The 27,038-nt window shown below is 51.6% G+C and overlaps 3 protein-coding genes and 1 long non-coding RNA gene across 17 annotated transcripts in view; 1 reads left to right on the forward strand and 3 right to left on the reverse strand.

The window, feature by feature from the left end:
- Nucleotides 1–14,939, reverse strand: part of ZNF142 (zinc finger protein 142) — a 22,163-nt gene extending 7,224 nt beyond the window's left edge. Inside the window, exons 1-8 of one of the 8 annotated variants that reach the window (XM_033427584.2) lie at nt 14,799–14,939; nt 14,347–14,502; nt 12,486–14,235; nt 9,116–9,715; nt 7,868–8,032; nt 6,125–6,949; nt 3,787–3,964; nt 131–3,044 (exon numbers count right to left, since the gene is read on the reverse strand). In XM_033427584.2, the coding sequence (XP_033283475.1) occupies nt 131–3,044; nt 3,787–3,964; nt 6,125–6,949; nt 7,868–8,032; nt 9,116–9,715; nt 12,486–12,765 (4,962 nt within the window). In that variant the 5' untranslated portion in view covers nt 12,766–14,235; nt 14,347–14,502; nt 14,799–14,939. The other 7 variants (XM_033427607.2, XM_033427594.2, XM_033427601.2 and 4 more) reach the window with 7 other exon arrangements.
- On the reverse strand, nt 10,009–10,997 carry LOC125965054 (uncharacterized). Its single transcript, XR_007478534.1, has 2 exons — nt 10,820–10,997; nt 10,009–10,512 (listed from the first exon to the last, which is right to left on the reverse strand). It is a non-coding gene; the product is annotated as an uncharacterized LOC125965054 (long non-coding RNA).
- On the forward strand, nt 14,893–19,640 carry LOC101289848 (mitochondrial chaperone BCS1). 5 transcript variants are annotated; one of them, XM_049712604.1, is made up of 8 exons: nt 14,893–15,031; nt 16,598–16,966; nt 17,068–17,207; nt 17,658–17,852; nt 18,157–18,220; nt 18,459–18,628; nt 18,846–18,963; nt 19,328–19,640. In XM_049712604.1, exons 2-8 carry the CDS (start codon nt 16,647–16,649, stop codon nt 19,578–19,580), a joined length of 1,260 nt encoding a protein of 419 aa, XP_049568561.1. In that variant the 5' UTR covers nt 14,893–15,031; nt 16,598–16,646; the 3' UTR covers nt 19,581–19,640. The 5 variants fall into 5 exon arrangements, with proteins under 5 accessions (XP_049568561.1, XP_004262764.2, XP_033283550.2 ...); XM_004262716.4 differs by having other exon boundaries at nt 15,008–15,141; XM_033427653.2 differs by lacking the exon at nt 14,893–15,031 and adding an exon at nt 15,162–15,599.
- Nucleotides 19,641–20,314: 674 nt separating this feature from the next.
- RNF25 (ring finger protein 25) lies at nt 20,315–27,032 on the reverse strand. 3 transcript variants are annotated; one of them, XM_004262715.4, is made up of 10 exons: nt 26,912–27,031; nt 24,130–24,204; nt 23,786–23,888; nt 23,626–23,693; nt 23,463–23,532; nt 22,212–22,283; nt 21,980–22,123; nt 21,550–21,642; nt 21,142–21,276; nt 20,315–20,938 (listed from the first exon to the last, which is right to left on the reverse strand). In XM_004262715.4, exons 1-10 carry the CDS (start codon nt 26,950–26,952, stop codon nt 20,360–20,362), a joined length of 1,380 nt encoding a protein of 459 aa, XP_004262763.1. In that variant the 5' UTR covers nt 26,953–27,031; the 3' UTR covers nt 20,315–20,359. The 3 variants fall into 3 exon arrangements, with proteins under 3 accessions (XP_004262763.1, XP_012387931.1, XP_033283465.1); XM_012532477.2 differs by having other exon boundaries at nt 21,550–21,639; nt 26,912–27,018; XM_033427574.2 differs by lacking the exon at nt 21,980–22,123 and having other exon boundaries at nt 26,912–27,032.
- Between the last annotated feature and the right edge of the window lie 6 nt (nt 27,033–27,038).

Below are 27,038 nucleotides of genomic sequence, written 5' to 3' on the forward strand. Positions count from 1 at the left end.
GGAGAAGTTAAGGGACTTGACCAAAGTCACAGAGCTAATTTTCAGAAGAGTCAGGATTAAAGAACCCAGGTAGTTTAACTCCGCAACCTGCATTCCTTCCATTCCCAGACCCCCTAGCCCCTGACCTTACCTTGAGGCGAGAGGGGTCAGCACAGGCATAGGGACAGAGGTGACAGTGGTAGGGCTTTTCCCCAGTGTGGACGCGGCTGTGCCAGGTGATCTTTTGCCGGTTCTTGGTGCTGTAAGCACAGTCAGTGCACTTGTAGAGCCGGGTGCCCCCGTGCCCTTTCACGTGGTGATCTAGCACCAGCTGATGGCGGCACGCAAAGTCACAAAAAGGGCAGCGCAGAGGGGGCTGGCCAGCATCCCCAGCTGAGGATGCCGCTGCTGAAGTCTCCTCGTGCTGTTCCAAGTAGTGCTTCACCAGGCCCACCCGTTCCCGGGCAGCAAAGTCACAGAGCTGGCAGCGGTGGCTGAAATGCTGCTGCCTTCGGTGCTCGTCCAGTGCCGGCCGGCTGGGGAAGGCCTCCTGACAGGCCCCACATTCGAGCCGTGGGTGCTGTTTCCGGGTGTGCCCTCGCAGGCTGGCAGGGCTGGGGCACAGTAGCCCACAGCGGGAGCAGTGCAGGGGGCCCTCAGTGGCCTCTGTGGGAGAGCCAGGGACAGGGGGCGTAGGCTCGGGATGCCGGCGCAGAGCATGCTGTTTGAGTGCTGTCTCGGAGCTGAACTGGGCCTCACACTGGGGGCAGGCAAAGGCTGGGGTGCCCTGGTGGCAACTGTTAACGTGGCGAGTGATGTCATGGCGAAGGTAGCCACTATAGTCACAGAGTGGACAGAAGTGGGTGGGTGTTTTGTCGTGTACCCTCAACCGGTGCAAGCGCAGTTTTGAGTTGGTACCAAATGTCTGGGGACAGGAGCTGCAGGGGATGCGGCCAACACCTGTGTGTCGGGACTGGTGAGCCTCTAACCGGTACCGTCTGGTGGTGGAAAAGTCACAGAAAGGGCACTGATGTGGCTTCACCCCCTCATGCTTCAGCCGCCGGTGCTGCTGTAGGCACCGGCTCTGTTTACAGGTGAAGCCGCAGTCCCCACATTGAAGAGGGGGCCGGGGGCCATGGGCTGCGGCAGGGTGCCTCCGCTTCTGGTGGAGCCTCAGGGCAGCAGCAGCAGGAGCGGTGAATGGGCAGAGGCCACAGCGCAGCTCTCCAGACTGCTCAAGGGGGCAGCCCCGGGCCTGGTGAGTCCTCAGGGCCCGCTCCTGCTGGCAGCTGAAGGGACACGTGGGGCAGGAGAAGCGAGCCCCCTTCTGCTTTGGAACCAGAGCTGCATTCCCATCACCAGGGCTGCGCTCTGCACTCCCACTGCTCAGGGGAGCAGAGTCCCTGCTGCTCAGCAGGGACACAACAGGCTGGGTCTGGGAGGCGCCTCGCTTTCCTCCCCCGCCACGTCCGCCCCGGCAGCCTTCAGCCACGTGAGAGGTAATGGAGGAAAGCCGAGAGCAAAGGAACATGCATGAGTTGCAGTGAAACTTGCCCTGCTCAAAGTGGAACTTCTCAGGGGCCTCTGTGGGCGAGGAGTCTTCTGCAGGAGGGACTGTGGAGCCGGAGAGTGTGGCAACAGGCTCCTCTATGTTTTCTGGCTCCCCAGGAAGCTTGGAAGGAGCATCTTTTGGGAGCATGATCTCTACTTCTAATGGTGCAGGTGGGGGCTTCCCACCTGCTGCATCCTCTGAGGCCGGTGTGCCCGGGGGCCGAGGATGCAGAGGGATGGGTGGATCTGGTCTGGGCAAGCCCTTGTTCTTTCTGAGGAGGACAGGGCACTTCTTCAGCAGATGGGTGCTGAGGCCACGCTGTTGCTTGAAGCTGGTTCCACACTCAGGGCAGAGGAGGGGCTCTCGGTGGCCCTGGCACCCAGTCCTGGAGTGCAGACTCAGGGCCTTCTCCCGGCGGGTGATGAAAGGGCAGTGTGGGCAGCGGAAAGCCCGCCCCTCTCCCTGTATCACTACCATCTGAACCCGCCCCTCCAGCACCAGCGCCTCTGCCTGTTCTTTGTCCTGCCTCCTTAGGGCCTTGAGTAATGACTCTGATTCAGGGAACTGGGGCAGGGGTGCTGTCTCAGTGGGTGGATTTGCCTTGAAGGTTCCCACCCAGCTGTTAGGGGGCTCCTCTGAGGAAGGGGGATTTATAGGGGGCTCAGAGACCGGCTTTTCCAGAATGGACTCTTCAGCACCCAAGCCGGAAGCTCCAGCACCTTCAAAGGTAGACAGCTCTGTCAAAGTTCCATCTGGCCCTTCCAGTCTCAGAGGCCCTGAGGGATCCAGGGCCCTGAACTCCACAGGAGCTGTTTCGGTGATATCCTCAAGGGGCGGGTTGGCCACAGGCTCCAGCTCCACTCCCAGGGCCTCTAGGTGTAGCGTGCAGCCTCCCTCATCTACCTCCGCCGGACTGGGGCTGCCAACTAGGTCATGCCCCTGGGGAACCTCACCGCCGTCCTGTTTCCCAGCACTGTCCTCCTCACTGGTCTCTGGCGGGGCCTGATCCAAGCCGGGGTCTACCACCGTCCCTGGGTCATGGTCCGGCCCCTCAGGCTGGGCAGACAGCTGACTTGAGGGCTCTGAGTCTGGTGGGGGTGTTGGGCACTGCCCGGCTCCCTCTGGCTCCTGGCTGGCATGGCGAAGCTGCCAGACCTGGTCCCCGGGCACGTAGCCGTGGGCTTTGCGCTTGTGGAAGAAGAGGGCGGTGTTGCTGAAGGTGCGATAGTCGCAGAGGGCACAGTGGAACTCTCGGAGGCGGGTGTGCTTGCAGTTCTCATGGCTCAGCAGGGCCTGCTTGTGGCGGCTCTGGTAGCTGCAATAGCGGCAGGGGTAGAGTGGGGCGGCCGTGCCGGGGTGGTGCTGGGAAGCCATGTGCTTCTGCAGCTCGTACTTCCGCTTGCAAGCGAAGGCGCACACCTCGCACATCAGGGACTTGCCCTGGTGCCGCAGCTTGTGGCTGCTCAGCTGATCAGCCCGGTGGCAGCGATAGGAGCACTGGTTGCACTGGTATCTGGTGAGGAGGGAAAAATCACAATCATAAATTAATCACAGCAACTACCAGAAACTGTATAAATACCTACTATGGGCCAAGCTCTACACTCAGTGTTGTACATGTATCATCTAATTTAATCGTCTTAGTGAGGAGACTAAGGTACAGAAGTTAGTAACTTGCCTCGAGTTACAAAGGAAGTGAAGGGCAGACGGTCTAGCTTCAGGGCCTGTGTTCTACCCGCTACTCTACATTGCTTCCTAAAGGGAGGGTATCATGAATCAGTCAACCTCTGTGGACTTCTGAGGAGCTGACATGGCTACAGCCCCACGGGGCAGGTTTCTGTGCCTAGATCCCACTCCCCCACGGAGACGTGAAAGCCACGGAGAAACCCCCTAGCCAGCTGTGCCCACAGGTCAGAGGGGAACTTGCCTGGATTTGGACGTGGCCAGGATTGGAGCCACAGGCGTAGCCCATCTACTTCACCAGGACTGGACTCAGAACTCAAATGACACCTTAGTCTCTGGGCCTCTACTCTGGGTCTACACCCCCTTCCCTGAGCCCAGAGAGCTCACACAGTGCACACTAGGCCACAGGCAGAGGTCAGCTAGAGGCAGCAGAGCCGAGATGACAGGAGCAGAGGGCCGTGCGGAGGAGTCTCTCTGGGGCCAGAAGAGAGATGGGGCCAGAAGCTGACTTTGAGAGGCGGCTAGCTTAGCTCCAGGTCATTGGGTTAGGGAGGGAGGCACGCGTGTGCTCATACCTGAGGTCGCCCGCGTGTTTCCGCATGTGCACGCTGAGGTAGTGCTTCCACTTGGTGACGTAGCCGCATTCGGTGCACATGTAATCCTTGGTGTTAGAGTGGGTCAGCATGTGCTTGGACAGGTAGCTCACGTCTCGACACGTGAAGTCACACAGCTCACACTTGTGCGGCTTCTCGCCTGTGGGGATGGGGGTGAGCGGGGAGAGAACACAAGTCAGACACGGACCGAGGGAGCGACAGACCGTCCTCCCCAGCAGGCTCGCCCTGATGCCCAGCAGGAGTGGAAGCTGAGGTGCTATTCGCAAAAGTCAATGCTGCCTCACAGCCCTCTGGGATGACCACTCTTCCACCCTGACGCCAAGGAAGGTAGGGGGAAAGTGAAGACCTAGCTTTTTAAAAGTAGCTTCAAAGTCCATTCTGGATTTGTTATACAGCTTATTGGCACTAGCGGCCAACTGCTCCACTTAGCCCAATTCGTTCCAGTTTTGTGGAAGAGGAGGAGAAAAAATTAGGCAATACAACACAGTGGTTAACAACTCTGACTCCGGAGTCCAACACAGTAATAAATATATTAATAGCCGACATTTACACTGTGCTCACTACGTGCCAGGCACCTTTCTGAGCACTTTATAAAAATGCCTTCTCTTACTGAATCCTCACAACAGCCCTTTATTATCCCATTTTACAGACGAAGAAGCTGAGGCACAGAGAAACCATAGAGCTATTAGGCAGTGGTTCAAATCCCAGTTTACTACTGTGTGTCCTCGGGCAGGTCACTTAACCCCTCTAAGTCTAAGTTTCCTGGTCTCCAAAAAGGGGGCAACAAAAATACTGACCTCACATGGCTGATATGAAGATTAAAGGGCTCAATGACGACCTGTCCCTGTACGTTGGTCGAGACCTAGCGCTAACAGGTGAGGCTGGGGCCATGTTCTTTCAGGACCATTCCCTGTTACCCCTGCCCACCCACTCAGCCCCTCTCCTTATGGTGAAAGGCAAGCAACGTGGTGTTCTGGCTCTGCTTCTGATACCAGCTGTGTGATCCTGAAACAGGCCATTTAAATGTTCAGCGTTTCTCATCTTTACCTGCCTTTCTTACAAGATCGTTATTATGGATTAAATGAGATAATATATATGAAAAAACTATAAAGCACTACACAAGCATACCTCAGAGAGATGGTGAGTTCAGTTCCAGACCACCACAATAAAGCAAATATCGCAAGAAAGCGAGTCCCACAAATTTTTTGGTTTCCCAGTACATGTAAAAGTTATGTTCACACATTGCACGGTAGTCTATTAAGTGTGCAATAACATTCTAACAAAACAGTGTACATAGCTTAATTTAAAAAATACTTTATTGCTAAAAAATGCTATCACCTGACAATGCAGGGTTGCCACAAACCTTCGATTTAGAAAAAAACACAGTATCTGCTAAGAACGATAAAGTGAAATAAAAAAAAGTATGCCTGTATAGATGTGAGATTTTAAGAAGCCTCAGAAAAATGAGATTTTGTGACTAAAGCCTGTATAGAAATGAACTGTTTAATGGAAACAACAATGGCTTTGCCACAAGCTGCCTAAAAACTGTCCTCGCAAACTAAAGAATCTTTGATGAGATTTTTTAATGTCTTGTCAATCCACCAATGCTTACATAGTGATCACAAATGGGAAGATGCTATAGCAGGAAGCCTGGTTTGGTTTTTACTCAAAGCATCAGTAATGCTGGTAACCAATTAAGAGCCTGAGTTGAAAACCCCGCAACTTTCAGGTCACCAGACGAGATCATGTTTCAGTGTCATGGCTTTCAAGGCTATAATATATATGGATGGCTCAGTTCCCTCACCTACTATCTCTCACAGCACATCACAAAACTTGAACTGCAAAGGAAGATATCTGTCCTGGTCTGGGTTTCTTTGCTTTAACAGGCTGGGTGTTGACCCACCCATGCCCGATTAGGGGTGGGCAGAACCCGACAGGGCTTTAAAGGTGAGGCACGGGACTTCCCTGGTGGTCCAGTAAAGACTCTGCACTCCCTGCAGGGGGCCTGGATTCGATCCCTGGTCGGGAACTAGATCCCGCATCCCGCAACTAAAAGATCTCATATGCCTCAACTAAAAAGATCCCACCTGCCGCAAATCCTAGCCCGACCACTTTACTTGCTGAGTGACACTCAAGGCTTATTTGTAAACTGCAAATACTAGATTTATCTCTAGGAACACTAGGTCAGATGAGTCCTACGCAATGTACGCAAAGCCCTCCGGGTGTCTGGCACACAGCAAACGCTCCCGTTTGCCATCGTCACCACTATTACACGGTGGGAAGGGTGGAGCCATCTCACCGGTATGCAGCAGCATGTGGCGGATAAGCACCCTCTTGTGGGCAGTAGCAAAGCTGCACTCAGGGCACTGATGGATCTTCTCGTGAGCATGCATCTTGCCCACGTGGTCCTGGTAGGCCACCGGGTTGAAGGTGGCAAAGGGGCAGAAGGTGCAGCGCAGCTCTTCACTGCCAGGGTGGCCCTGCTTCTTATGTTTACGGAACAGGTGCTTGTTGGAGCAGGCGAAGTCACAGTGGGGGCAGTGGAAGGCATAGTGGCTTTTGTGGTGGGCCTCCATGGCTTCTGCTGTGGCGAAGAGCATGGGACACGAGTGATGGCGGCACTCCACGGCCCGCACACCGTGGGTCTCCTTCAGATGCTTTACGAAGGCCTTGCGGTCGGGTGCCGTGTAGCTACAGCCCTCCTGAAAGCAGCGAAGGGGCAGTGGCTCAGCCGCAGCTGCTGCGGTGTGGCTCTTGAGGTGCTCCTTAAGGGCCTGGCTGAGGCGGAACTCCTCCCGGCAGACAGGACAGGCATAGGTATCTGAGTAGAAGTTGGAAATATCCTCATGCATGCTGGCCATGTGGCGGTTGAGGGCATTCCTCTCCACTGCACTGTAGTGGCACAGTGGGCAGCGATGGGCCTTTTGGCCCAGCTCCCGCAGCAGGTGGGTCTTGAGCTTGCTCTTACTGGTGAAGAACTTTTGGCAGTTGGGGCACTGGAGACTGGGGTCTGGGAAGTGGAGGTGTAGGTGCTCCACCAGATGGGTCCGCTTCTTGAAGCAGCGCTTGCATTCTGGACACATGTGGGTCTTGAAGAGGGACTCGGTGCCAGAAGCCACAGCTCCTGGGAGAGGGAAAGGCAGGGAGGGTTAAGAGTGAGATTCTTCGATAGGTCAGGGGCTGGCCAGTTAATGGGAGAACCACAATTTGCCCAGACAAATTATGCATGCATGCATGGCCTTGTTCCTTTCTTTCTAAGAAACCAAACAATAGCATCTCAAACTTTGTAGCCTCGAAGAAGAGAGAAGTCATTCAAGTATTTAGAGAAACAAAATCACAAGGACTTCTCTGCCCTTGCTGTGACCTTTAAGAAGTGCTTCACCCCGCCACCCACTATTCTTGAGCTTTTATCTAGAAAGGCTCAAAAGAAGAATCTTGACGGAGCATTCTTGTTCTTCCTGTCCTTGACCCGGAGGGCAGGCGGAAGAATCAGTAGGGTTGGTTGGAAGGAAAAGAACCCCACAGGGAGTGAGCAGAGGGAAGAGAAGGTAAAGTACTCCTACTTCTGAACCCTGGGGGCATAGAGAGCTGATAATAAATATAATCAGATCCTTCCTGGTCACCTGATGGGTAAGTATGCCCCCTGTGGGATGGGTTTCAAATGCTGCTCTCCTCAGACGGTAAACTGGGAAGCAAGGATTCAGAAAAACAACCTTAGGGGGCTCAATGTCAGACAAGACAAGCTGCCAGTCAAAAACCCCTGGCATCTTCATAATATGAATATCATCCTCCCCCTCTTCACAAAAGAGCTTTCTGCCTGGGGAAAACCAGCCCCGAGAGCAAACTCTATTTACTCTTACCCTGTGTCACCAGGGTCTGTGCCCATTTATCACTTTCCCACTAGACATGTCAAAGTGGAATGTTAGGAACGGAAGGATCTGAACTCAAACTCAGGAAACCAAATCCCAGAGCCTCAATACCACGCTCCCCACTGTCCGTTCCTCCCCACCACCAGGAGGTTCAAGCCCCATCACATCATTACCCTCCAACCGCTGAGCCCCCTGGCCTTTCTCCAGGGCTTTCTGGGAGTTCTGGCTGCCACTGTCCTCTTCTTCCTCTATGTCCTCCTCTTCAGCTGACTCCTGCCCAGGCAAGGGTGCTCCTACTTCCTCGGAAGGCTCTCCCTCTCCTGGGGACACTCTGAGAGCTGAAGATGCAAAGAGCTTGATGACTAGAGGAGCCAATGCAGGGCTGAGTGCCTGTACTTCTCACCTCCCACCATTTAGCATAAGGGAATCTGGGGTTCTAAGTATATTAATTTACTCCCACACAAGGCAGGGATAGGAAGACCAGGAGCTAAGCTGTCAGTGATGCTCCAGTCTGAAGTAAATCAAACCTCAGATAACACCAACCTCGGACCCCTTGAAGGCAAGATCTTTGAGGTCACTTCAGTGGGGGGAGGGGGCAGAGAGGTAGAGAATGGGCGGACTAGACTGTACTTCCCTGGCTCAGGTCCCCAGGGTTAACGGCTGGTGGCTCAGTGTGGGCGAACATCCCTGACCTCTAAACTTCTACGGAGAAACCCAACTCAGCAATGCAGGATCACATCCTGTGCTCTCAAATCCATTCCTTCTCTCCCTCAGTTAGAGGCAGCTGCCTCAGTAAGGCAAAGATGTATGACTTTTTCCCAGGAAAGAGGAATCTTCTCTTTGTACCAGAGCACAAATCAGTCTTAGCGAGCCAAATTCTCTCATCAGAACCCTGGCCTCTCCTGGCCTGGCTTCTCTATTTCTTCCTGCTCCTCTGCTCACCCCACACTCTTTTTGAGACCAAGAGGAATAAGAATCATTGAAGCACCACCTCCCTTGAGGGTTTCTTTTTAAAATAACCCCAGCTTCTTCTGCCCAATACCACTTGCTCTAAAAAGGAGTCTACAGGCATTCTACCAATGGCTACAGCCACTGATGGGCAGTTTAGCTTCTGCCCTCAGAAAGTTCTGAAATGGATCAGAAGAGACATTGGTTAAGTAACTTCAAGGCCACAGTGTAGCTTAAGTCAAACTTCATTCATTGTCATGGACAAAGACTTCCTCTTTGTCCCATATTTTCTGCCTGGTCCGGGGTGTCTAGATGCCTTCCCACATCAGCTGATAATCCCGTCCTCCTGAGCCACTACCCCGGATTCTCTTCAATTCAGGCTTACATTCATGGCATTAGTAACAACTGCCTCTGCTACAGACCAATTGCAGCTGCAATCCAGGCAGGATACTGCTGGGTCCTTGGCCTCATACCTGGCAGCAGCTCCTGCGATGGAAGACCCTGAACAGCAGACAGTTCTCCCTGTGTCCCGGCCCCGTGACTCCGCTGATGCTGCCGGAAGAGTTTGATGTTGGAGCCCACGAAGCTGCAGTGGTTGCAGTGGAAAGGGTAATGGCCCTGCCGGTGCAGCTCCATGCCCTGCTGGCTCCCGAAGAGCAGGGGGCAGCCCCGGAAAGAACAGGGCACGGGAAGCGCTCTGTGGGTCTGCCTCAGGTGGTGCTGTAGACCCTTGCGATCTTGAGCAGAGAACACACAGCCAGACTCTGGGCAGGAGAAGGCATCTGGAGTGCCCCGGTGAATCTTGAAGTGGCTCTTCAGGGCCTGGGGCTGGGCAAACTCCTGTCTACACACAGGGCATGGCAGGGGGCTATCTGGTGGGCTCTGGCCCTGCAGAGGGCCAGGGAGAGTGAGGTTGCTGGGGGGCAGCTCTACAGAGCAGGGGGGGCTAGCAAGGCCCTGCACAGGCTGTATAACGGTCTCAGTGCACTGGTGCAGGGACAGCAGAGTGGGCTCTGCGAAGCTCTGCTCACAGCGCTCACAGAAGTACACCTCCACCACCTTTACCAGGACACCTGCAGGCAGAGGACCGACAGAGAAAGGCACAGAATCAGACAGAACAAGACTCAGAGGAGTTAGTTACCAGTAGAAAATGTAGGTGAATTTTTTAACATTCATGGAATGGAGATGGACTTAAGTCTGATTCTACACCTTAAGTCTGATTTTCAAAGCCCCCTAAGGTCAAAGATGGTCTATCTTGCACGTGTGTTTGGATTCCCAGTATCTTGCACAATACTTGGCACAAAGTAGGTACTTCATAAATATTTGTGAAGTGAATGTAACACGTATTAACCAAATCCAGAAAGCATTAAGAAAAGGCGATATGTTTTGCCCAAATAAAAAATAAGAAACTTCCAAAAGAAGAAAATGACAATCTGAGGAAAATATCTGCAATATACATGACAAAGCGTTATTTTATATCCTGTGAAGAGATTTTCAAAGGCACAGTAATTCATAAAATGGAGGACATCCTTTCTGAGATGAGCCAGATCACATTCATAATAATTGCTGCCATTTCTTTTTTTTTTTTTGATAATTTTTATTTTTTAAATCAATTTATTTATTTATTTTTGCCTGCATTGGGTCTTCGTTGCTGCGCTCGGGCTTTCTCTAGTTGCAGCAAGCGGGGTCCACTCTTTGTTGCGGTATGTGGGCTTCTCACTGTGGTGGCTTCTCTTGTTGCGGAACACAGGCTCCAGGCGCGTGGGCCTCAGTAGTTGTGGCTTGCGGGCTCTACAGCACAGGCTCAGGAATTGTGGCACATGGGTCTAGTTGCTCCACTTGCTGCCATTTCTTAAGCAACTGGCAGGACCTTGACAAAGAAAGGCTTAGGAAACTTTTGCTTGGTCCTCCAACTGCCCTATGAGAAGAGGGACCTGGGATGCTGCAAGGTTAAGGCCACCATGCCTGTTAATGGTGGAGCCCAGGTTTGTCCTACATTTATTCTGGTGGTTCTTTTTCTCTTTATTATTTTTTTGTTTAAATAAAAATTCAGTGCAACAACAGAACTATATAAAGAATGACCACCTCCCACCCTCACACACATAATTTGGTCTATATCCTTTCAGACCTTTTGGGGTCATTTTTTGGCAATTTGCTTTCTTTTAAAGTTTATTTACTTATTTATTTTTGGCTTTGGGTCTTCGTTGCTGTGCGTGGGCTTTCTCTAGTTGCAGCGAGCAGGCTTCTTATTGCAGTGGCTTCTCTTGTTGCAGAGCATGGGTTCTAGGTGCACTGGCTTCAGTAGTTGTGGCTCTCGGACTCTAGAGCGCAGGCTCAGTAGTTGTGGCACACGGGCTTAGTTGCTCCGCAGCACATGGGATCTTCCCAGACCAGGGCTCGAACCCGTGTCCCCTGCAATGGCAGGCGGATTCTTAACCACTGTGCTACCAGGGAAGCCCCGGATATTTGCATTTTAAAAAATTATTTTCACTTGCTATATATCAAGGATATTTTTATCTATGAGTAGGACATTTAGATCTACCTAATTTTTTTGGTCCAGTTCATGGTACTTCTGAGCACGGGTAAATCAAAATGAAATTTTGCTCTTACTGATAGATATCTGGGTTGTTTCCAACCATTACAAATAAAGCTGCCCTACACATCCTTATTCCTGCATCCTTGTGCATGTGTGTGACTCTTTCTATAGGACAGATCCCTAGAAGTGGAACTACTAGGTCAGAGTACATGTCTTTTAAAATTTGTTTCATGGATAAATTGACTTTCAAAAACTTATGCTAATTTATACTCTATAAACTATAAGATAGTGTCTGTTTCCCCCATAGCCTCACCAACACTAGTTTTATAAAAATTGCTTAATTTCTGCCAAAATTGAGAAACAATAATGGCATCTTATAGTTAAACTGGAATTTGTGTGTTAGTGAGATTGAATATACTTATGGTTATTAACTATTTTCATTTCTTCTTTAGTAAATTGCACATAGATTTCTTTTCTCCCTTTCTAAAAAAATACTGTTTCTTTTTCTTATTGTGGAGCTCTTTGAATTTTAAAGATATTAACTCTTTCTTATATATTGCAAATGTTTTATATATTGCAAATGTTTTTCCAGGTTCCTTTTTAATTTATTTATTATTTCTTTCACCACATCAAAGTTTAGAAATATTATACAATCAAACTAGCTAATCTTTCCCAGTATTCTTTGTACACTACCAAGGAAAAATGGTACAACTGTAGCTGGAAGACGACAGTTACAAAACAGGGAAGTTACCTAAAAATAAGAAGTTGAGATGTGGGAAGATTAAAGGGAGGACTCTTTCTTCTAACGTAAATATAAATTATTCAACTCCCACTCTTAACGGCATGCCTTGGGTGATGTAAGTATGTTATCCACAAGAAACTAGAGCAGGGAAGTACTGCTAGGAAGCCCTGCCAAGCCCTGGGTGGTGGAGAGAGGCTGGGCCTTTTGCCTAATCCCTGGCTGCAGTTCCTGGGTGGGAGGGTCAACATGGAGAAGAGAATCCTTGAGGACTATAGGAGTAAGGACTGGGCAGAGGTGTCAGAAAGGTCTTCCCTTCTGGATTACCGCCTAGCAGACGTGAAGCCCTCGCAGGGATAGACTGCCAAGAGCTTGGTACAAGTTGTGCACCACCTCGCCAGACTTCAATCAACATTCACCAACTGCAAATCAAATTACAACATCTCTAAGTATAAAAATAGGATGCTACCTTGTGTCTTCATCATATTTATATACAACGATCAAACACAGCACAGACAAAAACTCAGGGTTGCTTGTCTCACTGGCCTGCTAGCAACTGTGTTGGTACCTGGGGTCTCTCCAGGAGCACCTGGGGACAGGTTTCCAGCTACTGCTTCCACAATGATCTCCATGTTCTCTGTGTCCTCTTCAGTTGCTGTGGTTTCTACCAGCAGGCAGCCTGGGTCAGCAGGCAAAGGTGGAGGGCTCCCAGAAGGACAGGGGCTCTGGACAGGCTCTAGGAGTCCACGGTTAGAGAGAGGTCGGGGGATCAGCAATAGCTCAGGGCACAGTCCATCCATCTCCCCAGTGCTGTTGGCTGGCTGTGAGTCCAACACAGGGTCTGTCATCACCACCAACTTGTGTGCTATGTCCTCTTACGTGCTGATAATCCAACCAGAAGAAAAACCAAACAACATATAATTAGATCTCTCACTTTCTTCCCACTTGGTGTGGGTGCACAGCCCAGTGCCTGCCCAATTAGGCATTTCCTTGCATGGCAGCATGCCATATGTAGTTAACCTAGAAATTTTCTTTTTATGACAATGTTTAGAACAAAAAGCATAAACATGTTAATAGGGATCAATATAGGAAAGAGACAAGAAGTTGTAGCCAATATATTAAAGACTGTTTCTTGGAGCTAAGTGATGTTGGTCAAATTACTAAGCAATCTGGGTCTCAGTTCTCTTACCTGCAATAAAATTGGGTGGGACCAAGGGATCTCAGAGGTCCCCTCCCCTCTTAACATTTTATGATCTCACTATTCCTTAGCTCAAAGCCCTTCCTTCATGATCTGGCCCCTGCTGACCTCTCCAGATTCATCTTCCACCTCTCTCCGCAAAAGATCTCTGAACTGATGATTCAACTTGTCATTGATTTGCCATTCCCCAGACTCACCACATTCTCTTCTGCTTCCATAACCTTACACATCCCTCTCTCGGCTTGATGGGCCTTCTCCCCTTTGCCATCTCTCTTGTCTGGCTAACCAACTCCTAACTATCCTTTAAGAATCTCCACAAATGTCACTTCCACTAGGATGGCTTCCGGACACCTTTCATCTAAGTTTCTCTCTCTGAGGTCCTAATGGCACATTGTACATAGCTCTGTCAGAAACTGTGTCACACTGCACTGTCATTTACCTATCAGTCTCCCTCCCTAGACTTGGAGCTTTCTGAGTGGAGTTTATTGATGTTATCACTTCACTGAACCACAACAGTCTATGCAAGTCAGACAAATAAGGGAATTCTAGTGAAGAACTCCAGACACAGAAATGCATCAAAGCAAATTTAGGCTTCTACTAAGATATCAAATCAGTGATGCCTTACAAGTTAACACACCTGGAGAAATTTCTAACAAATTGACTATGGCCTCACATTGAACACTGCAACACAACTGAGAGATGAATATCAAGTAAATTGCATATCTTGTTATACACGGCTAAAATTAGTCTAAGCTAAATAACTAGGAATTAATAAGAATGACAGTAATCATTTCATGAAATTGAGTCATGGAGGTCAAGTAATGGCCTAGGGTTAGGAAATCAGGTTGCAGCTGAGAATTCGGCAACTCAAAGCCTCAGATCACGGAAATTCGGAAGGTGGCAGGGCAGGGCACTTCCGCCCTCAGAGGAGTCTCTGGAAACCACAGCCTCCACTTATCATCGCTGCTCTCGGGAGTCTTCCAGCTCGGGCAGTATACTTGCCTTAGGGGGGAGCCAAGGAGGACGCGGTGTCGTCTAGATTGAGCCGCTGGAAGGCGGAGTGAGGTGGGACATAAGTGGGCACAAGAGAAGAAATGAACTTATCCTCGGGGCACGGGTACTGAGAAAGAGAAAGGACAAATTAAGGCAGAGAGAAGGCCTGGGAAAAGGATGAGATCCAGCCTGGGGACCAAGGCACCCGGTTTCCACTTTCCTGTGGGCTCTGACTCACCGCGTGGCCTTGGACAGATACAGTCCCCTCGCTTCTCGGGGCCTCAGCTTTTCTATCTGTAAAGTGGAGGCGATGACAGACAGCGTCCACATCGTTGGGCGGGAGCGGGAATCACAAGTGCCAGCAAATGAGAAAGCCGTTTTGTAACCTGCAAGGCTTAGGATGGAGCATCGTCATGCTTATGGTCCTAAGGAGAGGCAGCGGGTAACCGGGCGCGGTCTAGGGCAGTGACGCGACCGAGGCACCGGGGCGGCTGATGTGATGCGCCGGGGCCTCGCTCGTCGCCGTGCTCCCTCCAGCACTTATCCCGAGCGCTCCCACCGCCCAGGCCCACCCCTCACCCTGGTGCTCGAGAAACTTTTGCCTCCGGCCTGCTCCACCCGCACTCCCTACTAATTCCCGCCCCGCTGCCGCTCGCTTACCTCCCGGCCCTGCGCGGGCGGGAGCCTCACCTCTATGGTCGACCAGCGGCTGGAGTCGCCTCCCGTGACTCCTTTTGTGCGACCGCCTCCGGCCCAGCCGCCTCTAGCACCCGGGCATTTGGAGGCCGCTCTCTCTTCCTCTGTGAGGCTGGCGGAGTACTCTATGGTTCTGTCGATCGTTCCTCACCCCCACACCCCCTCCTGGCCTTGAGGCCCAAAGAGTACCATCGAGAGTTGTGGAGCAGAGTGGCATAGCCTTCTTGGTGGGTGTGGCGGGAAGTAGATGAAACAACTCGGGGGCCGGGCGAAGCGGCGCTTCACTGAAGAGCGAAGGGGTGAAACCATCGAGAGGGAGGGCCAGAGAGTCATGGCGGTAAGGGGCGGGGGAGTGACCGATTATTCCAAACCCCGCTGCTGGAGGCGCGCGCTGGGGTGTAGAGGGCGTTCGGGAGGGGGCTTCTGGGCGACCGACAAGGACCGGGAGGGGGAAGGGCTCTGTCTGTAACCTTCCACGCATACGAATTTTGGAATTCTGGATCCTCTTCTGAGCTTTAGCGGAGGTCACTGCTGTCAGTTCACCAAACTGCGTGCCAGGCGTAGAGCAAAGTGGCAGGGGGGCGGGTGAGGTGTGCTAGAAAAGATTTGACCTCCTACCTTTCGGGATCTTACAGTCTAGAATCAGGCCCTGTCACATTTTATTGGGGGTGGAATTCGAGGAAATCTCCTTGGAGAAAGTAGCAGATGGGCGGGACTTCAACCGGAGAGAATGGAGGAAATAAATTAAAATGGGCATTCCGAGTCAAGAGAACTGCTTGAGCAAGGAAGAAGGAGGTTTGTATATTTGTTCAACAGAGAGTATTAGGAGCTAAGCCATTAAAGGTAGGTGGGCCCCGTATTGTGGAGGCAGAGGAGTTTTTACCTAATTCAGGGACCTGTTGAGAGCCAGTCATTGGAGGTGTTGGAGTAGGGAAAGTAGTGGGATTCAAGCAGATCCTTATGAAGAAAGATCTGGACCCCTGTGTAGCAGTTTGGTGAAGCAGGACGTGGAGACCCATTAAGATGCCACTTCAAGAACTAAAATTATTATTATTTTTTCTTTTCGGACCACTATTGTGGCCTCTGTCGCCGCGGAGCACAGGCTCCGGACGCGCAGGCTCAGCGGCCATGGCTCATGGGCCCAGCCGCTCCGCGGCATGGGGGATCCTCCCGGACCGGGGCACGAACCCGTGTCCCCTGCATCGGCAGGCGGGCTCTCAACCGCTGCTCCACCAGGGAAGCCCCTAAAATTAATTTTGAAGAGGCAATTTAGGTGGGAGGTAATAAAAAGCTAAACAGGACATTAGCATGTAAAGGAGAGGAGAGGATATTTGAAGTACATGACTCATAATAGCAAGGCATGAGGTTACTGACAGGTTGACAGAAGACAGTAGCTTCTTCATCCCCTCCTAACTCTGGCCAGTGGGCCCCTTTCTAACTCAGCTGGTCCCAGGGACCACAAAAATTCTGTCCATCCATTATCCTGATGTGAAGCCGGTTATATGGTTCTCTCAGGTTTAAGGAATCTCCAGACATAGTCGTCTGGCAAGAAACAGGTATGAACAGGATAATGAAAGGCAAAATGGGGCAACTGGCCCAGAGTCCCATCCCTTGCATTCCAACACCAACCCCACCCCACAAAGGGAGGATATTGAAGCACACAGTAATGCTGACCTGTCCTTCCTGCTCCCAGCTTCTGCAGGGGGGGAGGGGTGTGTTGAGGAGGAATTTCAGAGTCCATTTTCTAAACTAATCTTGTGCTTTGTCCCATCTCCACTGCTCCCCACCCCCAGGTCTTGAAAACGCCTTGGGGCCTGTAAGATTCAGTGTTTTCCTTTCAAGATGCCCCTCTCAGACTTTGTTCTGACCCTGAAGGACAATCCCTACTTTGGGGCTGGATTTGGGCTGGTGGGTGTGGGCACAGCCCTGGCCCTGGCCCGGAAGGGTGCCCAACTGGGTCTGGTGGCATTCCGGCGCCATTACATGATCACACTGGAAGTCCCTGCTCGAGACAGGAGCTATGCCTGGCTGCTTAGCTGGCTCACTCGCCACAGTACCCGAACTCAGCACCTCAGTGTCGAGACTTCGTACCTTCAGCACGAGAGTGGCCGCATCTCCACTAAATTTGAATTTGTCCCCAGCCCTGGAAACCACTTTATCTGGTAAGGTTGGGAACCAGAGAGGGCTCTGAGAGTGGAAAAGGAGAATGAGGGGAGGTGGGTTTGACCCATTCGTTCACCTCATTTTGACCATTCTTATTCAGGTATCAAGGGAAATGGATCCGGGTGCAACGGAGCCGAGAGATGCAGATGATAGACCTGCAGACGGGGACCCCCTGGGAATCTGTCACCTTCACGGCTCTGGGCACTGACCGAAAGGTCTTCTTCAACATCCTGGAGGAAGGTGTGGGATGGCACAGACAGGCTTTATGGGGGCGGGGGTGGTGGTTGCAGGGATGGGGTCTTCGACATCAAAGGAAGAGAAGTTTGGAGAGGAGGAACAGGAGGCTCTGAGACCATGGGAGCACTGGTGGCTAGGGAAACTGTTTTGGTATATTCTTTTTTTTTTTTTTTTTTTTTGCGGTACGCGGGCCTCTCACTGTTGTGGCCTCTCCCATTGCGGAGCACAGGCTCTGGACGCGCAGGCCCAGCGGCCATGGCTCACGGGCCCAGCCGCTCCACGGCATGTGGGATCTTCCCGGACCGGGGCACGAACCCGTGTCCCCTGCATCAGCAGGCGGACTCTCAACCACTGCGCCACCAGGGAAGCCCGAGGGAAACTGTTTTGGCACAGCTCTGCCTAGTAGCATGGCAAAGAGAAATTATTGGCTTTGTCTCATCTCTCCCCTCCCAGCTCGAGAGCTAGCCTTGCAGCAGGAGGAAGGGAAGACAGTGATGTACACAGCCGTGGGCTCTGAATGGCGCCCCTTTGGCTATCCACGCCGCCGCCGGCCACTGACTTCTGTGGTTCTAGAACAGGGTCTGGCTGACCGAATTGTCAGAGACATCCGGGAATTCATCGATAACCCCAAGTGGTACACTGACAGAGGTGAGAAGCAGCTGGGGTCTTCGCTAGGTTGTTTTTGATGTGGTATTAGAACAGGAGGGAACAGGCTGGTCTTTGTGGCCAGATATAAAGCTGTGGGCTAGTGCTTTATATTTGTGGGCAAATATAAAGCTCTAGCCTAATTCCCATAGACGAAGCGGGGAGAAAGGTTGTCTACGGGAATGATTTCTTCCAATGCCAAAGTCATCAGGCCTCCAAGGAGCAGAGTTGGGCATGAATGTGGACATCTGGGGCAGAGTACATGATTCATTTTAGGTCTTGACAATCATCCCGGCTGTATTCTTAGGCATTCCCTACAGACGTGGCTACCTGCTTTATGGGCCCCCTGGTTGTGGAAAGAGCAGTTTTATGTGAGTAGAGTCAAACTTCCCTTAACCCTCAAACTGGAGAGAAACTGGACTGGTGGGGTTGGAAAGGGAAATGAATGTGGGGAACAGGAACCGGGATAAACATGAGACATGTGGAACACTAGCAGGGTATGGTGAAAGGTTTAGGCCTCCGAGACAAAACTAGTACAGTGAGGAACAAGCAGCTGGGCCCAAGGACCAGCTCCCAGGTTGCCCATTACCTGTTATCCCTCCTCCATAGCACAGCCCTGGCTGGGGAACTGCAGCACAGCATCTGCCTGCTGAGTCTCACAGACTCCAGCCTCTCTGATGACCGGCTCAACCACCTGCTGAGCGTGGCACCACAGCAGAGCCTGGTGCTCCTGGAGGATGTGGATGCTGCCTTTCTCAGTCGAGACCTGGCTGCGGAGAGTAAGTGAGGGAAGTTGACGGAAGGGGGAGTGTTTCTAAATGAGGAACAGTGGAAGAAAGGAGAAATCCAGAGAGCTGATGGAGGACACCTGGGTTAGCAATGAGAGGCCACAAGACGCATTGATAAGTAGGGGGACATGGTAAGTAAGGAGTAGAAGGGGATGCTAATTTTAAGTAGGGCTATGATCACTCACGCTTTATCTCTGCCTTCTTCCAGACCCAGTGAAGTACCAAGGTCTAGGTCGTCTCACTTTCAGCGGCCTGCTCAACGCCTTGGATGGCGTGGCTTCCACTGAGGCACGCATCGTGTTCATGACCACCAACCATGTTGACAGGTGAGGAGTGAGGTACTCAAGACTATGAGGCAAGATTCCACCCCCTCACTATCTTAGGAGTATCAGGAGGTTCAGTGGGACCTTTTTTTTTTTTTTTTTGCGGTATGCGGGCCTCTCACTGCTGTGGCCCCTTCCGCTGCGGAGCACAGGCTCCGGACACGCAGGCTCAGCGGCCATGGCTCAAGGGCTCAGCTGCTCCGCAGCATGTGGGATCTTCCCGGACCGGGGCACGAACCCGCGTCCCCTGCATCAGCAGGCGGACTCCCAACCACTGCGCCACCAGGAAAGCCCTAGCGGGACCATTTTTGGGGGTGCTGGTGGCACTGCTGCTAATGACTCTGCTTTTGCTGCCTTCTTCTCTTAGGCTCGACCCTGCCCTGATACGCCCTGGGCGAGTAGACCTGAAGGAGTACGTGGGCCACTGCTCACGCTGGCAGCTGACCCAGATGTTCCAGAGGTTCTATCCAGGGCAAGCAGCTTCCCTGGCCGAGACCTTTGCAGATCATGTCCTTCAAGCTACAACTCAGATCAGCCCTGCCCAGGTGCAGGGCTACTTCATGCTTTATAAAAGTGACCCTGCAGGGGCAATTCACAATGCGGAGTCTCTGAGGAGGTGACAACTGGGCTGTGCCCAGCCCTCTCCTCCTCTAGGAGATCAATAAACACCTGTCATGCTACTGCGTTCTCTGACCTCCCTCCTACCTTCTGATGTTGGCACTTGAGGAAAAAGCAGGGGCTATAAACACAGATGCCTTCAGGGGCCATCAGGTGTCCACATATGCAAATGCTGGGGGCACAGCCTGCCTTAGACAAAGGGGGCAGAAGAGAGACTGTAGTAAACAGGAAAGTACCATCCTCCACCTCAAGATATTCAAGTATAGACAGATAGATAGTGGTTGTATGCACACTGGGTTGTGGGTCCTGCATATTCTTTTTTTTTTTTGTGGTACGTGGGCCTCTCACTGTTGTGGCCTCTCCCGTTGCGGAGCACAGGCTCCAGACCCGCAGGCCCAGCGGCCATGGCTCACGGGCCCAGCCGCTCTGCGGCATGTGGGATCCTCCCAGCCCGGGGCATGAACCTGTGTCCCCTGCATCGGCAGGGGGACTCTCAACCACTGTGCCACCAGGGAAGCCCATGCATATTCTTCTTAAATGTTGGCCTCCACTAGTTTTCCTTGGAATCCACTATACTAGCTGAGATGTCAGACTCCTCTTTATCCAGACCCCGATTTCTTGGGAGAACAGACTTCAGAGCAATATTGTGGCTACTCTGCCATGCTCGTCTTGCTGGGAATTTAGAAAGAGATCTATACTTCACAGGCTAGGCACTACTGAGTAAGGAAAGCCAAACAAGGCCAATCTCTTTATTGTCCCCCCCCCACCCCCCACAGTACTGCTAGGAACCATCCTCCGGTTCGAGGCTCACGGGCTCCCTTCGAGGACCAGGCCGGTAGGCTCCCCGACCCCGAGGCAGGTGGCGGTAGGAAGAAGCCGGTGTCCGACCCTTGGAGCGCTCCCAGCGGGCACAGTCGCGAGTCCTGCGGGGCGGGGGACCCTGCCAGTTGCCATGCCCCTTTTCTTGGGGAGGACCTTCAACCCCTTGGTTACGGGACTCTGGCTTTAGGTCCATAGGCTCCTTGAGGGGCCCCTCAGGAGGTGGCAGTTCCTGGGTGTGACTGGTACCTTTGAGGGCATTGCACTCCCCTCCTTTTAGATGCCTCCGTTCGGCTTGTCTCCAGGGACCTCGACTGGCCCGGGGAGGATCTAGCATAGCTTTCTGGGTCTCGCCCAGCTTTTGCTGATTTGGCCCAGCCCCTGGAATCTTCTCACATGTGTACTGGGAGGCCACAGGCAGAGGAGCTGACAGGGTGGTCTGAGCAGTTGATGAGGTGGACTGTTCTGTGGCAAGGGTACTGGGTGGGTGGGATCCTCCAGAGGCATCTACAGCTGACTCGGGTTCCAAAGGGGCAGGAGGCTAGAAGGAAGTGAGCAGATGCAGTGAAGGGGATGCAGTTCCTCAAAGCGGGGAACCGCAGGCCCCTCACCTAGAATCTGAGCCGACCGCCATCAGCCTATAACCTCCCAGGGTAGAACAAAGCTCACCCGAGGGCCACGGCAGAGGGGTGTTGGTAGGAAGGTTGGTGTCATCAGGGGAGGAGTGGGAAACCCTTCCCTCACCTGCTGGAGGCTGATGAAGTACCGGTTACGCTCAGCCTCAAGGTCAATGATGCCCCCCCTCTCCTGCTGTCTCTGGTAGAGCCTCTTGCGCTCTTCTTGCTGGCGCAAGCTCTCTGCATCGGGCTGGTACAGCTCCTGGAGGGAAAGGAGCAGAGTGGCACGGAGAGAAGAATCAACAGGAGAAGGCAGACTCGAAACCCCGGCTCTTCTAGGACTGCCTCAGGAGATCTGCTCAAGGTTCTTGGTTTTATCCCTCAGATTGGGCTCCCGAACAGAGTTTTGGACTTCTGCTGGGGGCCATGGCTTTACAGAGAGGGCCCAGGCAGCTTGAAGCCAATTCCAGAGACCCCATTCAAAGCAGACAAGATGCCATTATTCTTGGCTCAGATTAGCAGCGAATTGTCTTACCACGGGCTGCTGGGGTTCAGGGGCTGCTTTCAGCGAGGCGAGATCGTACACGAGTGGCTCTCTGCACACCGGGCACTGCACACCAACGGCCTTCTGAAAAGAGAGGTGAAATCGCACCCCTGCTTCCCAGCCTAGGGTGCTTGCCAGCTGCCCAGCCTCATCTGTAGAGGGCTGGGACGGAGGGGCACAGGAATACCTGTTCAGCAGTGACGGGGAGCAAAGCAGGGGCTGCCTAACTAGAGGTCTGGGAACCCTCTGAAACTGTGTGCAATATGCTTACGTGTATGTATAAGGATGCCCCTTTTTCCTGGACAAAGGTGAGCTTTCGTTAATCTCAGAGGTACCTATGACCCTGAAAAGGCTAAGGCAGCCCTGGAGCGGAGGGGTAGAAGAGGGCATGAGGTCAAGCGAGCAGGGCCAGCAGGTCAACCTGTTTGGTTGCGGCGTGCTGCCATTCCCGTTCCTGCTCCCGCCCCTGGGCCTGCAGCTCCTGCTCCATGTGCTGGATGTACCGAGCCAGGCAGTGGCAGTGGAAGTAGTGGTAACAGGTGGTTTTGGTAAAGGCCTCCTTCTCCTGGAGGGTAAGGCACTGTGTCAGAGCTCGCCCCGAGCCCTCCACTGTCTGTCACAGCCGACCCCCAGGTCCCAAGAGAGTAACCCACCTGGAAACCATAGAGGCAGATGACGCACTGGCCATGGGGGATGTTGTTATCTGTGAGAATTTCCTTCCCTTTCTGAGAGGAGAGAAGACACTGTTCAAATAGGGAGGCAGGAGCCAGAACTGTGAGTGAAGCTTGTTGACTACTCCCATGAGTGACTGGCGGGCCGCCTCCCACCGAGCCAGTTTGCCTTCTGTTCATGCATTTCTGTCTTGGTGATGCTCCCTCTGCTTGGAATCAATCCTCCTCCATGCTCACACCCCTCCCCTCCAATCTACCCAGCTTCAAAATCCAATTTAATTGTTTTTCCACTCATTAAGTCACTTTTAACACATCTTGGGGATGAAAATAAAACACCTTCGAGAGAAAAAAATGTTCAATTAAAACTCACATCTTCTGGGAGGCCTTTCCTGGTTATCCCCCTTTGAATATCACTCCCTCAATGAGCCTGTTCTGGAGTCAGCTTTCAGAAAGAAAGTGAAGGCATGGACACCCCAAACGGACAGAGAATTCAAAAGGCATCAGGTTGAGCTATGAAATACGCATCTGCACTGTTGTTTAATAGCTAATACTCTGGAATTCCACAAAGTTCAAAGCTGCATCGTGGAGGCCTGACTTAGAAATGCTACAGTGGTCTATGCCCACTCTGACTCCAGGCCACCCACCTTCATTCTTTTCTGAACATTTTTCTTAAAAACTCAAAAGTAGAGGAAAACAAGACTGTATTTGTGTTTTTGATCTCAAACAACAAAAGTTAGCTGTGTATATTAACTTGTAGCTCTAGGCATAGTTTCATGTGGGTCGTTTCCTTTACTAGGGTAGAAACTCTTTGAGGAAAAGAACCATGACTTTTTCTAGTCAGCTCCAATGACAGACTAGCTTTCAAATGTTCATTTATGGCTAGACCCTCCAGGCAAGATCTCTTGCCATTTTCAGTTGCCAATGCCAAGAGAACTTGGCATTGGCAACTGAAATGCACTGATAATGAAGCACGAAAAATTCAAGTTAAAGAGGAAAAAAATTTTCTGTCACGATGCTGGAATAGGCAACTTGGAGAAGCTATGGAACTGTCTTTGGGGAGATTTTTTGAAACAGAAGAGAGTCTCACCTTTCTGGAGCAGTTTAGGCTTACCTAAACAAGAACTAAATGAATGTCTCCAGACATATTTAAGATTCTAGGCCCATGGCCTCCCTTGAAAGAAACTGCTCTACCTGGAAGGTAAGGACATTTCCCCAGGCTAGCACACCTCTCACCTCGATGAGTTCATAGAGCATGGCAGTACCCAGCCCAGCCTCAGCCATGTGGCTCAGCGCCTGTGAGATCCTGTGGGGAGAGGGCAAAGCAAACATTAGGCCTGCCCCCTTCCCTCACCAGACTGAGCTGTATCCCAAATTTTCCCTGCCCAGCCCGACTTACTTGTGGATCTGTTCATCTGAGAGTCCTCGGGGGTTACGGATAGAGATCTGTGGCACCGCGTGGGGATACTAGAGAGAGAAAATACCACGCTACTGCTAATGCACTCCACCCCAAGGCCTCTCCCCTTCCTCCCTTTGCTGCCATAAAGTAGAGGCCTCACCTGTGCTGGGACCCGAAGCACCAGAGTGAAGCAGACATACTGTGAATCCTGGTCTTCTGCAGTGGCGGGGTGCAGGGTGATGCAGATCTCCCATGATGATGATCTGCAGGTGGATGAAGTGGAGACCTGGGATGTGACTGGGCAGGGACTTGAGAGCTGGGGAGGATGGGGGTGAGAGAGTAAAGCGGGCAGAGGAAGTGAGCATCAGGCTCTTTCTTTGGGGTGATTAAAGGAATAGACTGTCTACATGACAGAAATATTATCTCAAATCAAGGCCCACAGATACCACATGGAATCCTTTTACTACCAAGGGGATTCCTGCCCACCTCTAGTTGAATACGTACCTGCCATTTCCTTTGACCACCTGTAGTTCATCCAGATAGATAGACTCTAACACTTCAACTTCAGAGGGAAGGACCCTAGAGAGACAGGGGAGATTGACTTACCATTACAACTCTCCCTATTAAAGCCTACTAAGGCCAATGAAGGCTGGCTTTGTAGAAAAATGGCAATCTGCATGAGTGCTGGCAATCTGCATGAGTGCATTCTGTTGCTAACCTCCATAAAAATGGGGGAAACATGTTTCCTTAATTTGTCAAGTGGCCAGGTAGAAAGCACAGGAATCAGTTTTACACATCATTTCTGCCAATAGATGAGGAAACAGATTCCCAAGAAGGTGAAAAGACTAGCCCAAATCTCAAGGCTTGAGGCAGGACTGAGATGCAAGCTAGGTTTCCTGACTCCCTGTTTAAGTTTCATTGTACTGTTGGTTGTTCCTTAGTGGCCATCTCTCTGACCCAGAAATATGACATCTATTGATTAGCATTAAGGTTACCAATACCACTCCTGGCTTTCCCTACACCGTTCATGGATCCCAGTGTCTACACACACTGCCAATACCAGTCACTGTAAACCTCCTCAAAGGAGATACCAACCTGAACAGAACAGATCTACATGCTGTAAAGGCTGTGCTGTAGTGGAAGAGCCATCAGCCTTGGAATGAGTAACAGGTACCAATCACTTACCAGCTATGTGATCTGAGTAGTTACTTATATCTGTAAGCCTGAATTACCCTGTCCATCACATATAGATATTACCACCTACTCTCCACAGTTATCGTGAGGATGAAAGGTGATTTGTTTATGTCAAGTGCCTAATAGTATCTTGGCCATAGTAGCTAGTCTGTGTTCTTTTTTTTTTCCTATTTGTATTAACCTTCTCCCTTAAAAGGAAAGAGAGGTTGTAGTTAATATTCAATGTATTTATGATCCCTGCTGTCTGACTGATCTAGATCAACTTGTGCAGATCAGGATCCAGTGGCCCCTCCACCCACCCGCTCCCCAGTCCAGAACTCTCTTAGGAAGAGATATCAGTGTCTCTGCCATCCCTCAGAGGACACACATGTTTAATCACAGAAAGAGCAGTTGTAATGCCACTGAAGATGAGTTATTGGCTTGAGGCCACACCTTTACCCAGATAATACATGTAAAGATACATGCTTGGTTTGCTTTCTTATATTGCCCCTTCTTCACCAAGAGCAGGGCTGCCCTAGTGTGACATACGTGTGTGTGTGTTTGTGTGTGTATACATGTGTATGTGTATATATAGAGAGTGATTCTCAAAAATTTTTAAAGTCTTTTTAAGTCTTAGGCAGACACGTGAAAATATAAAATAGATAACGTAGGTAACAGTTGAGTACTTCTGATTGACATGAGCATTGGAGTCTTAGAGCACTGCAGGCTGGCTGTACAATCATTACGGCCCTCACCAAGGCACAACGTGTCCCCTCAGAATCTTAAATTCCCCTGAATAGGTTGAAAACAGCAAGTCTGCATGGTCTCAAAACAGGCCAGCACTGGCTGGGCTCCCTGAACCAATGAAACACTGAGGTGTAGCCTCCATCAAGAAGCCCTTCAATACTTCACCCACCCGACCTGTGACTTGGGCCCTGGGTGTGAAATATGGAATGGGATGGTGGTAAGATGGTGACAATAAAAACGGGAGGGCTTCCCTGATGGCGCAGTGGTTGAGAGTCCGCCTGCCGATGCAGGGGACACGGGTTCGTGCCCTGGTCTGGGAAGATCCCACATGCCGCGGAGCGGCTGGGCCCGTGAGCCGTGGCCACTGAGCCTGCGCGTCCGGAGCCTGTGCTCCACAACGGGAGAGGCCACAACGGTGAGAGAGGCCCGAGAACCGCAAAAAAAAAAAAGGGGGGAGGTGGAACTGTACAATGTCCTAGAACTAAGAACCTAAGGTTTGGAGTCTGACAACCTGGATTCCTAGTCATAACTATGTACTTTTTGGCAGCTCATTTTACCTCTTCAGGCCTCATTTAGTCTCCTCAGGTGCCTACACCTCAGAGTTATTAATGAAAAGGAGGCTTAGGTATGTTACAAATCCATCTTGATCCTCTCAGATCCTTCTCTGAGGTGGATGTCACACCCACTTTTTTTTTTTTTTTTTTTTTTTTTACAGCTAAGGACACTGACTCATAGAAGCTAGGGGGCCTGGTCAGCATCACACAGCTAATAAAATATGATGTGAACCCACATTTATCTATTTCCAAATCCCACAGTCCTTCCATGTTCTGGTCCCTTGTGACGAATGCTTGAGAGAAGGACTAGGAGCGCTTTCCGTGAGGTGTAAAGCTTTATTCAGACAACAGCCTCATTAGTGCTGTCGGGAAGGGAGAAGGTTGAGGAAAGCCTCAAAGGAAATAGTCTGATCCGAGGGGAAAGGGGGACGGGAATTGGAGGACATTGGTTCTGGGAAGTAAGAGGGACGGGGAGGGGGGCGGAGATCTGATAAACAGGCATCCCCCGGGACCCTGAGCAAATCCACTTCAGAAGGCGAGAATGGGACGGGGTGAAGCCGGAGGATCGAACCGGATAAGGCACGGCCCGAACTAGCCAGGTCGGCGCTGATGCGGTCTCCTCCGGGTCAGACCAGTGCCCCTCCACCCACCCGCTCCCCAGTCCAGAACTCTTAGGAAGAGATGTAAGCGTCTCTGCCATCCCTCATCCCTCGCCCCGCCCCACGCGCCCGCCGTACGGACCGTCCGCGGCTGCCGCTAGTCCCCCGGACCGGATCCAGGCGGTCCTCCAAAGCCCATGACCCCAAAGTTACCAGTCCTCCTCCCCTGCAGCTGCCGACGCAGACGCCGCCATGTCTTCTGCGGCCCGCAACCGGAACCGGAAACAGCCTCCTGGCAGTCGGAGGCGGAAAGTAAAGCAGGGGCGGGAGAGTAGCTCTC

Source organism: Orcinus orca, chromosome 7, assembly GCF_937001465.1.
Source record: "Orcinus orca chromosome 7, mOrcOrc1.1, whole genome shotgun sequence".
Taxonomy (NCBI): domain Eukaryota; kingdom Metazoa; phylum Chordata; class Mammalia; order Artiodactyla; family Delphinidae; genus Orcinus; species Orcinus orca.

What these genes read in the sequence shown, in the direction of transcription:
- RNF25 (XM_004262715.4), bottom strand. Translation starts at nt 26,952, where the DNA reads ATGGCGGCGTCTGCGTCGGCAGCTGCAGGGGAGGAGGACTG. An exon ending in TCTGCCTCTATGGTTTCCAG is followed by an intron (nt 22,124 to 22,211) that starts GTGGGTTACTCT and finishes CTTACCCTCCAG; the next exon opens with GAGAAGGAGGCCTTTACCAA. An exon ending in CTGAACCCCAGCAGCCCGTG is followed by an intron (nt 21,277 to 21,549) that starts GTAAGACAATTC and finishes CTTTCCCTCCAG; the next exon opens with GAGCTGTACCAGCCCGATGC.
- LOC101289848 (XM_049712604.1), top strand. Translation starts at nt 16,647, where the DNA reads ATGCCCCTCTCAGACTTTGTTCTGACCCTGAAGGACAATCCCTACTTT. An exon ending in CCTGGAAACCACTTTATCTG is followed by an intron (nt 16,967 to 17,067) that starts GTAAGGTTGGGA and finishes ATTCTTATTCAG; the next exon opens with GTATCAAGGGAAATGGATCC. An exon ending in TGTGGAAAGAGCAGTTTTAT is followed by an intron (nt 18,221 to 18,458) that starts GTGAGTAGAGTC and finishes CCTCCTCCATAG; the next exon opens with CACAGCCCTGGCTGGGGAAC.